The 12164-nt window shown below is 36.7% G+C and overlaps 1 protein-coding gene across 1 annotated transcript in view; it reads right to left on the bottom strand.

The window, feature by feature from the left end:
• Window positions 1–2986: 2986 nt before the first annotated feature.
• The window catches only part of LOC144435870 (uncharacterized), a 28593-nt gene continuing 19415 nt past the window's right edge, over window positions 2987–12164 (bottom strand). The window contains exons 11-14 of the mRNA XM_078124512.1: window positions 9639–10330; window positions 5172–5220; window positions 3760–3868; window positions 2987–3632 (exon numbers count right to left, since the gene is read on the bottom strand). Coding sequence (XP_077980638.1) covers window positions 3490–3632; window positions 3760–3868; window positions 5172–5220; window positions 9639–10330 — 993 coding nt within the window. The 3' untranslated portion in view covers window positions 2987–3489. The remainder of the gene's footprint in view (window positions 3633–3759; window positions 3869–5171; window positions 5221–9638; window positions 10331–12164) is intronic.

Here is a 12164-nt window from a genome sequence, read left to right as displayed (position 1 = left end):
CTTCACCTCCCTAGATATGCATAATGGCCTAGCATACTTCACCTCCCTACGTATGCACAATGGCCTAGCACACTTCACCTCCCTAGGTATGCACAATGCACACTGACCTAGTATACTTCACCTCCCTAGATGCCCGAGGTATGCACAATGGCCCAGCATACTTCACCTCCCTAAGTATGCACAATACACAATGGCCTAGCATCCTTCACCTCCCTATGTATGCACAATACACAATGGCCTAGCATACTTTACCTCCCTAAGTATGCACAATGCACAATAGCCTAGCATACTTTACTTCCCTAGGTATGCACAATACACAATGGCCTAGCATACTTCACCTCCTTAGGTATGCACAATGTACAATGGCCTAGCATACTTCACCTCCCTAGGTATGCACAATGTACAATGGCCTAGCATACTTCACCTCCCTAGGTATGCACAATCCCCTATCATACTTCACCTCCCTAAGTATCCACAATACACAATGGCCTAGCATACTTTACCTCCCTAGGTATGCACAATACACAATGGCCTAGCATACTTCACCTCCCTAGGCATGCACAATGCACAATGGCCTAGCATATAATACTTCATCTCCCTAGGTATGCACAATGCTGTATCATACTTCACCTCCCTAAGTATCCACAATACACAATGGCCTAGCATACTTCACCTCCCTACGTATGCACAATGGCCTAGCATACCTCACCTCCCTAGGTACGCACAATGGCCTAGCATACCTCACCTCCCTAGGTATGCACAATGGCCTAGCATACTTCACCTCCCTAGGTATGCACAATGCACAATGACCTAGCATACTTCACCTCCCTAGGTATGCACAATGGCCTAGCATACTTCACCTCCCTAAGTATGCACAATACACAATGGCCTAGCATACTTCACCTCCCTAGGTATGCACAATACACAATGGCCTAGCATACTTTACCTCCATAGGTATGCACAATGGCCTAGCATACCTTACCTCCCTAGGTATGCACAATACACAATGGCCTAGCATACTTCACCTCCCTAGGTATGCACAATGGCCTAGCATACTTCACCTCCCTAGGTATGTACAATACACAATGGCCTAGCATACTTCACCTCCCTAGGTATGCACAATGCACAATGGCCTAGCATACTTCACCTCCCTCAGTATGCACAATACTCAATGGCCTAGCATCCTTCACCTCCCCAAGTATGCACAATACACAATGGCCTAGCATACTTCACCTCCCTAAGTATGCACAATACACAATGGCCTAGCATACTTCACCTCCCTAGGTATGCACAATGCACAATGGCCTAGCATACTTCACCTCCTTAGGTATGCACAATACACAATGGCCTAGCATATTTCACCTCCCTAGGTATGCACAATGGCCTAGCATACTTCACCTCCCTACGTATGCACAATGCACAATGACCTAGCATACTTCACCTCATTAGGGAGCATACAATTTATAGCAGTTTCTAATTAGTACACCATGACATCTCTCAGACAGCAGCTCTCTTGGCACACTCATAATCCAATAAAATAAATGCATAGGTATCAATATTAATACTTTTATTCTTGAAAGAAAGCATTCCTCATTTTGGAATTCATATAATGGTCTATAGAAATGTAAATAAATCCAAAGTTTCCAGTATAATTACCACAATATAAACTGTAAATCTAGTTTGTCACTTATCCCAACCAATCAGTCCATAATCAATGGTGTTGTAGCACAACTGTATTTAGCTGTTGCTATTGGTGGTCTTGTTGATAGGCATATTTGCTTACATTTCTTTGGAATCTTTCTTCACTTGCCCACCCATTCAAGGTTTCCTCTTTGCAATATACATCATCATTTGGCTGTTGCTACGGGCGTGGTCTTGTTGCTAGGCATATTTGCATTCATTTTTGAACCTTTATTCGTGTGTCTACCCATTCCTGTATCTTTGAAATATACACCACCATTTGGCTGTTCCTATGGGCATAGTTTTGTTGCTAGGCATATTTGCATACATGTTTTGAATGTGCATTCGCTTGACTATTAATCCCTGTTATCTTACAATATACACCATCACTTGGCTGTTGCTATGAGCGTGATCTTGTTGCTAGGCATATTTGCATACAATTTTGACTTACCTACACATCCCTGTTGTTGTTATGTGCATCATTTCGCTGTTGCTAAGGGCATGATCATGGTTGCTAGGGCTAGTAGTGTAAAAATGTTGAGAACAACTGCAGAATAAACCCTCAGAAATTCCCCCCCCCCCCCCCCCCCCCCCCCCCCCCCCCCCAAGTTTCAGTCCCATTCATGATGTTTTTCATCACATATTGAGTTTTGGAATGATAGTTTTTTAACCAAATAGACATACGTTTAGCCCTAATTTGCATATCACTAGTGGGATCATCATGTCATGAACAATTCTTAATCTAAACACTCCTAAGAATTTCCCATCAAATTTCAGCCCAATCTGCCAAGTAGTTTTGGAGTTTAAGGTTTTTGACCAAAAATCACATTTTTTGACTCAAACACAACAATGATTTTCATTTGAACAATTTCCCAATTGGACACCAAAAGTAATGTCCCCATTAAACTTTTACAAGGCAATCAATCTGGCTTTTTTTTTTAATTTAAGTTGTTTGCATACACAAACAAACAAACAAACACACACACACACACACACACACACACACACACAAACAGATAGACACTGCACCATGCCTATAACACTACTGAACCATATCAGTTCAGTTGTGCTAAAAAATAAAATAATTAAGTTTTTTTTAAATTCGTATAACATAAATTAAAGTATGAAGTACCAAAAATGTTGTTCGAAGATGTAACGCCAATCATGTTTTGAATAAACAAAGATACACATACACCCACCCACACACACATATATATATTTGATTTGGTTGACACACACACACACACACACACACACACACACACACACACACACACACACAACAACAATATACATAATCCCTACGTATGGACTTGCATTTTGAAACTAATCAATGTGCAACAACTCACTCAATAAAATATTGCCAAAGTATTGTCTCAGCAATGTCTGACTCTTGAGTTTCAAAACAAAATGACTAAATTTTCCTGTATGCATGTTTAAATCCATGTTTGTATTTGTGCAAATAATCCTCACATTTTTCAGAATGCATGCTGGGCAGGTTCACTATATATTGGTGGAAACATAATAAATACAATTTGTAAGAATACATGCTGGGCAGGTTCACTATTGGTGGAAACATAATGAATGCAATTTGCAAGAACAATGTTAAAGCTAACTTAATAAATTACAGTTTGGTAAATCCTTTGTTTTCAAAACCTTATTAAAATTACCCTATAATTCAAATATCCATGCTACAAATCTACTTCGATCTTTTAACTTTTCTTGTAAAAGGGAAGTGGCCTGTAAATATAACAAATTATAATTATTATTTTTATTTCTATTATTATTATGAAACATCTCTATTGGTTGCTAGGCAACTGCATCCACTTCCTCTCCTTCGACTCTCTTCTTATTGATAGACTTTGGTAAGAAGGTGCAGACAGCAGCAGTTATGTTTAAGATGACAAAGAGAATGTAAAATGTCAGATGATAGTTGAATGGCCAGGATAAGTCTGAAAGAGAGAGAACAAAGAGATGTGCCAATACCTTAATCTGTGCAGATACTTTAGACACATTAATGACAAATTTTCACTTTGTACATTTAATCAGTAAAATGTAGGAATTACAGCGTCTACTCACTGGTTTTTTCAGTCCAGGCAAAGAAATTACCACCAACTGCAGGACCAATTGATCTGAAGAAAGCTGTAACTGACTGTGCTACACCATAGACAGTGGCTTTATTTTTTGACTGTAAATAAACATATTAAAATAATATAATAAATTAAATTCATTCTTAAAACTGGGGGAAAATAAAGATTTACAAATAATGGATACAAAACAGATGGCATTATATCATTCCCTGTATTAGTAATGACAATAACCTATTTACATAAATATACATGGCTTTGTTTCAGTTTATGTGCAATCTGACTAAAATCAGATGGGGAGTTAAGATGTGAAGTTGTTTATTTACCATACCATGGGTATCATCCTCCATTTTCAAAGGAGGAGAATAACATATATAGAAATGACGGTTCTAGGACAAGCGGGATTTGATTTTTAAATAAGGCAGTTAATAATAATTGCTTGAGTATAGAACTCCTGAATCTGATTGCATAAATGCTAAATATTACTATAATAACTATAATATTCAAAACTGGAGGTTGTGGGCTATTCCCCTCAAAAAGTCAAGCACATGATGATTCTCGGAATCGGCAACAATTTGTATAGAACTCTGGAATCTGATTGCATAAATACTGAGTGAAAAATCGTATTTTTAATTTTAAGTACACCGCCTGAAATCACGTCTTTCAATCACACTATAGTAGAAATGCTAAGTAACCCTAAAAACATGCCTTTCTTGGTTGAATCGTGAGCCATATTCCTACCGTGGGCATTTGTCATATGGGGGCATTTATCCAGGGGGGGGGGGGGGGTTGTTGTCCGGGGGCGTTATTCCTGTTAACAGAAATGACATATACATAAATGAGGATGTAATGTAAAATATGTAGGTATGACATCTTAACAATATGAGTTACACTTTCTGGAGTTTAATCTATTCATATTATATAGTCACAGCAATGGTGGTCCATGCACACACAGTTTGATAAAAAAATCTGGGCCATAAATTTACTGTTGACATACATTTTCTAGCAATACAACACCATAAGTTTAACATCAGATTGCTACATGTACAGTGCAGCTATACAAAATGTATGACTGATTTCAAACTAGGATAGACAAGAAAATTGGGTGAGCTCAGTGCTAACACCAGGCTTGCACTAATACCTCATCAACACCATGTGTTAGAAACTGAATGGGTTTAACTTAATGTCTACACCAGTCTAACAACAGGTGGCACTACCAAGCACCTCACTTGAATTTGTCAGCAAACGGAAGGCTTTAATATTAACAACGGGCTATAGCAGACTGACACACGATTTGCAAGAGATTCTTGAGGTGTATGCTATGAATATTGCAAAGCATAGTACATTTTTTGAGTGTTTTCTAACATCTCTGTAACTCAAATCTGTCATCAAGCATGTACTTACCAGACAGGAATTCCCAACTATGACATTTGAAGATACAAAGGCTGTCATTCTAGTATGTGAAATGAAAAAAGATTTAAGATAAGTTGCAGAAAAAGATATAAATCACATTCATTCATTTGTAGGATCAGTGCACCAAACATAAAGAATAGACTGAAAGGTGAATTGACAGACTGTCTTCATCTGAATACAGACTATAGTAGGACTAGTGTACAAACTGTCTTCATCTGAATACAGACTATAGTAGGACTAGTGTACAGACTGTCTTCATCTGAATACAGACTATAGTAGGACTAGTGTACAGACTGTCTTCACCTGAATACAGACTGTAATAGGACTAGTATACAGACTGTCTTCATCTGAATACAGACTATAGTAGGACTAGTGTACAGACTGTCTTCACCTGAATACAGACTAGTGAGACTAGTGTACAGACTGTCTTCATCTGAATACAGACTATAGTAGGACTAGTGTACAGACTGTCTTCACCTGAATACAGACTATAGTAGGACTAGTGTACAGACTGTCTTCATCTGAATACAGACTATAGTAGGACTAGTGTACAGACTGTCTTCATCTGAATACAGACTATAGTAGGACTAGTGTATAGACTGTCTTCATCTGAATACAGACTATAGTAGGACTAGTATACAGACTGTCTTCATCTGAATACAGACTATAGTAGGACTAGTGTACAGACTGTCTTTATCTGAATACAGACTAGTGTATAGACTGTCTTCATCTGAATACAGACTATAGTAGGACTAGTATACAGACTGTCTTCATCTGAATACAGACTATAGTAGGACTAGTGTACAGACTGTCTTCATCTGAATACAGACTAGTGTACAGACTGTCTTCATCTGAATACAGACTATAGTAGGACTAGTGTACAGACTGTCTTCACCTGAATACAGACTGTAGTAGGACTAGTGTACAGACTAGCTGTCTTCATCTGAATACAGACTGTAGTAGGACTAGTGTACAGACTGTCTTCATCTGAATACAGACTATAGTAGGACTAGTGTACAGACTGTCTTCACCTGAATATAGACTGTAGTAGGACTAGTGTACAGACTGTCTTCATCTGAATACAGACTATAGTAGGACTAGTGTACAGACTGTCTTCACCTGAATACAGACTAGTGTACAGACTGTCTTCATCTGAATACAGACTAGTGGGACTAGTGTACAGACTGTCTTCACCTGAATACAGACTAGTGTACAGACTGTCTTCACCTAAATACAGACTAGTGGGACTAGTGTACAGACTGTCTTCATCTGAATACAGACTGTAGTAGGACTAGTGTACAGACTGTCTTCACCTGAATACAGACTATAGTAGGACTAGTGTACAGACTGTCTTCACCTGAATACAGACTATAGTAGGACTAGTGTACAGACTGTCTTCACCTAAATACAGACTAGTGGGACTAGTGTACAGACTGTCTTCATCTGAATACAGACTGTAGTAGGACTAGTGTACAGACTGTCTTCACCTAAATACAGACTGTAGTAGGACTAGTGTACATACTGTCTTCACCTGAATACAAACTAGTGTACAGACTGTCTTCATCTGAATACAGACTAGTAGGACTAGTGTACAGACTGTCTTCACCTGAATACAGACTATAGTAGGACTAGTGTACAAACTGTCTTCACCTGAATACAGACTGTAGTAGGACTAGTGTACAGACTGTCTTCACCTGAATACAGACTAGTGTACAGACTGTCTTCATCTGAATACAGACTATAGTAGGACTAGTGTACAGACTGTCTTCACCTCAATACAGACTGTAGTAGGACTAGTGCACAGACTGTCTTCATCTGTATACAGACTATAGTAGGACTAGTGTACAGACTGTCTTCATCTGAATACAGACTAGTGTATAGACTGTCTTCATCTGAATACAGACTAGTGTATAGACTGTCTTCAGCTGAATACAGACTGTAATAGGACTAGTGTACAGACTGTCTTCACCTGAATACAGACTGTAGTAGGACTGGTGTACAGACTGTCTTCATCTGAATACAGACTAGTGTATAGACTGTCTTCATCTGAATACAGACTAGTGTATAGACTGTCTTCAGCTGAATACAGACTGTAATAGGACTAGTGTACAAACTGTCTTCATCTGAATACAGACTGTAGTAGGACTAGTGTACAGACTGTCTTCATCTGAATACAGACTAGTGTATAGACTGTCTTCATCTGAATACAGACTAGTGTACAAACTGTCTTCATCTGAATACAGACTAGTGGGACTAGTGTACAGACTGTCTTCACCTGAATATAGACTGTAATAGGACTAGTGTACAAACTGTCTTCATCTGAATATAGACTGCAATAGGACTAGTGTACAGACTGTCTTCACCTGAATATAGACTGTAATAGGACTAGTGTACAGACTGTCTTCATCTGAATATAGACTATAGTAGGACTAGTGTACAAACTGTCTTCACCTGAATACAGACTAGTGTACAGACTGTCTTCATCTGAATACAGACTATAGTAGGACTAGTGTACAGACTGTCTTCATCTGAATACAGACTATAGTAGGACTAGTGTACAGACTGTCTTCATCTGAATACAGACTATAGTAGGACTAGTGTACAGACTGTCTTCATCTGAATACAGACTATAGTAGGACTAGTGTACAAACTGTCTTCACCTGAATACAGACTGTAGTAGGACTAGTGTACAGACTGTCTTCATCTGAATACAGACTATAGTAGGACTAGTATACAGACTGTCTTCATCTGAATACAGACTATAGTAGGACTAGTGTACAAACTGTCTTCACCTGAATACAGACTGTAGTAGGACTAGTATAGAGACTGTCTTCATCTGAATACAGACTATAGTAGGACTAGTATACAGACTGTCTTCATCTGAATACAGACTATAGTAGGACTAGTGTACAAACTGTCTTCACCTGAATACAGACTGTAGTAGGACTAGTATAGAGACTGTCTTCATCTGAATACAGACTATAGTAGGACTAGTGTACAAACTGTCTTCACCTGAATACAGACTATAGTATGACTAGTATACAGATTGTCTTCATCTGAATACAGACTATAGTAGGACTAGTATACAGACTGTCTTCACCTGAATACAGACTAGTGTACAAACTGTCTTCATCTGAATACAGACTAGTGTACAGACTGTCTTCATCTGAATATAGACTGTAATAGGACTAGTGTACAAACTGTCTTCATCTGAATACAGACTATAGTAGGACTAGTGTACAGACTGTCTTCATCTGAATACAGACTATAGTGGGACTAGTGTACAGACTGTCTTCATCTGAATACAGACTAGTATACAGACTGTCTTCATCTGAATACAGACTATAGTATGACTAGTATACAGACTGTCTTCATCTGAATACAGACTATAGTAGGACTTTAGTGTATAGACTGTCTTCATCTGAATACAGACTATAGTAGGACTAGTGTACAGACTGTCTTCACCTGAATATAGACTGTAATAGGACTAGTGTACAAACTGTCTTCATCTGAATACAGACTGTAGTAGGACTAGTGTACAGACTGTATTCATCTGAATACAGACTATAGTAGGACTAGTGTACAGACTGTCTTCATCTGAATACAGACTGTAGTAGGACTAGTGTACAGACTGTCTTCATCTGAATACAGACTATAGTAGGACTAGTATACAGACTGTCTTCGTCTGAATACAGACTATAGTAGGACTAGTGTACAGACTGTCTTCACCTGAATATAGACTGCAATAGGACTAGTGTACAGACTGTCTTCACCTGAATACAGACTATAGTAGGACTAGTGTACAGACTGTCTTCACCTGAATACAGACTGTAGTAGGACTAGTGTACAGACTGTCTTCATCTGAATACAGACTATAGTAGGACTAGTGTACAGACTGTCTTCACCTGAATACAGACTAGTGAGACTAGTGTACAGACTGTCTTCATCTGAATACAGACTATAGTAGGACTAGTGTACAGACTGTCTTCACCTGAATACAGACTGTAATAGGACTAGTGTACAGACTGTCTTCACCTGAATACAGACTAGTGTACAGACTGTCTTCATCTGAATACAGACTAGTGTACAGACTGTCTTCACCTGAATACAGACTAGTGGGACTCATGTACAGACTGTCTTCACCTGAATACAGACTAGTGTACAGACTGTCTTCACCTGAATACAGACTAGTGTATAGACTGTCTTCATCTGAATACAGACTAGTGTACAAACTGTCTTCACCTGAATACAGACTAGTGTACAGACTGTCTTCACCTGAATACAGACTAGTGTACAGACTGTCTTCATCTGAATACAGACTAGTGTACAGACTGTCTTCACCTGAATACAGACTAGTGTATAGACTGTCTTCATCTGAATACAGACTATAGCCTGAATAATGTACAGACTGTCTTCATCTGTATACAAACTATTAGTAGGACTAATGTTTCAGCTTACCTCCCTGTTGTACTTCCTGTGACAATAATGATTAAAATCACCCACACTTTAATTGGTACTTGTTTTAAAGACACATGTTCATCCTTTTTGGTTCCTGATAGTATCTTACATTGCTTCACCAAATTATCGGTAATATTTGTCCATGGCTGTGATGATGATGATTTATCATGTCTTGGTGATTTGACAGGAATGTGGACAGTCATATTAATACTGTAGTCATTCTTTGGAGCTGTGTAATCATAAATGGATTGTAAGTCTTTGGGTCTTCTCATCAATAATTCATAAAAAGGCACACGATTGTCTAGTACAGAATTGTGAGATAATTTATCAACTTCTTTAGTCCATTTCAGACGTTCTGAAATTACATTTGGGATGTTTCCAATTTGCCTTGCTGACTGTAGATGGTGCTGTAGCATTGGTGCAGTCACTGTCAATGTTGACATTTGTTTGACACCTGGAGTTGTTAGAGGGCGATGCAAAATGGAAGTGGTCACTTCTTGCAAACTTGACAAAGTTTCAGTTTGTTCTGTTAATGGCATAGCTGTATTCAATGGAATGTCTGCCACAAAAATAGGTCCTGTGATTTTGTTGACATGTGGTATTAGTGCTGTAAAACATGCAAATATAATAAGGCCAATCTGCATTGCATGTTTGAAGCCAAGCAGCTTAATTATCATAGGGTAAATAATTATCTGGAGAGGAAAAGAAAGAAATGTTGAATATAGAATTTTCACAAAATTATTCAAATTGATACATGTTGTAGTTAAGGAGATATGCCTTTCAGTTAGTAACTAAATTTAAAATTGATACATGTTGTAGTTAAGGAGATATGCCTTTCAGTTAGTAACTAAATTTAAAATTGATACATGTTGTAGTTTAAGGAGATATGCCTTTCAGTTAGTAACTAAATTTAAAATTGATACATGTTGTAGTTTAAGGAGATATGCCTTTCAGTTAGTAACTAAATTTAAAATTGATACATGTTGTAGTTTAAGGAGATATGCCTTTCAGTTAGTAACTAAATTTAAAATTGATACATGTTGTAGTTATGGAGATATGCCTTTCAGTTAGTAACTAAATTTAAAATTGATACATGTTGTAGTTTAAGGAGATATGCCTTTCAGTTAGTAACTAAATTTAAAATTGATACATGTTGTAGTTATGGAGATATGCCTTTCAATTAGTAACTAAATTTAAAATTGATACATGCTGTAGTTAAGGAGATATGCCTTTCAGTTAGTAACTAAATTTAAAATTGATACATGCTGTAGTTAAGGAGATATGCCTTTCAGTTAGTAACTAAATTTAAAATTGATACATGTTGTAGTTAAGGAGATATGCCTTTCAGTTAGTAACTAAATTTAAAATTGATACATGCTGTAGTTAAGGAGATATGTCTTTCAGTTAGTAACTAAATTTAAAATTGATACATGTTGTAGTTAAGGAGATATGCCTTTCAGTTAGTAACTAAATTTAAAATTGATACATGTTGTAGTTTAAGGAGATATGCCTTTCAGTTAGTAACTAAATTTAAAATTGATACATGTTGTAGTTATGGAGATATGCCTTTCAGTTAGTAACTAAATTTAAAATTGATACATGTTGTAGTTTAAGGAGATATGCCTTTCAGTTAGTAACTAAATTTAAAATTGATACATGTTGTAGTTATGGAGATATGCCTTTCAGTTAGTAACTAAATTTAAAATTGATACATGTTGTAGTTTAAGGAGATATGCCTTTCAGTTAGTAACTAAATTTAAAATTGATACATGTTGTAGTTTAAGGAGATATGCCTTTCAGTTAGTAACTAAATTTAAAATTGATACATGTTGTAGTTAAGGAGATATGCCTTTCAGTTAGTAACTAAATTTAAAATTGATACATGTTGTAGTTAAGGAGATATGCCTTTCAGTTAGTAACTAAATTTAAAATTGATACATGTTGTAGTTTAAGGAGATATGCCTTTCAGTTAGTAACTAAATTTAAAATTGATACATGCTGTAGTTATGGAGATATGCCTTTCAGTTAGTAACTAAATTTAAAATTGATACATGTTGTAGTTAAGGAGATATGCCTTTCAGTTAGTAACTAAATTTAAAATTGATACATGTTGTAGTTTAAGGAGATATGCCTTTCAGTTAGTAACTAAATTTAAAATTGATACATGTTGTAGTTTAAGGAGATATGCCTTTCAGTTAGTAACTAAATTTAAAATTGATACATGTTGTAGTTAAGGAGATATGCCTTTCAGTTAGTAACTAAATTTAAAATTGATACATGCTGTAGTTTAAGGAGATATGCCTTTCAGTTAGTAACTAAATTTAAAATTGATACATGTTGTAGTTTAAGGAGATATGCCTTTCAGTTAGTAACTAAATTTAAAATTGATACATGTTGTAGTTTAAGGAGATATGCCTTTCAGTTAGTAACTAAATTTAAAATTGATACATGTTGTAGTTTAAGGAGATATGCCTTTCAGTTAGTAACTAAATTTAAAATTGATACATGTTGTAGTTATGGAGATAT

This window comes from Glandiceps talaboti, chromosome 1, assembly GCF_964340395.1.
Source record: "Glandiceps talaboti chromosome 1, keGlaTala1.1, whole genome shotgun sequence".
Classification (NCBI taxonomy): Eukaryota; Metazoa; Hemichordata; class Enteropneusta; family Spengelidae; genus Glandiceps; species Glandiceps talaboti.
The sequence above is the reverse complement of the archived record's forward strand: the minus strand, read 5'-3'. Positions and strand labels throughout refer to the sequence as shown.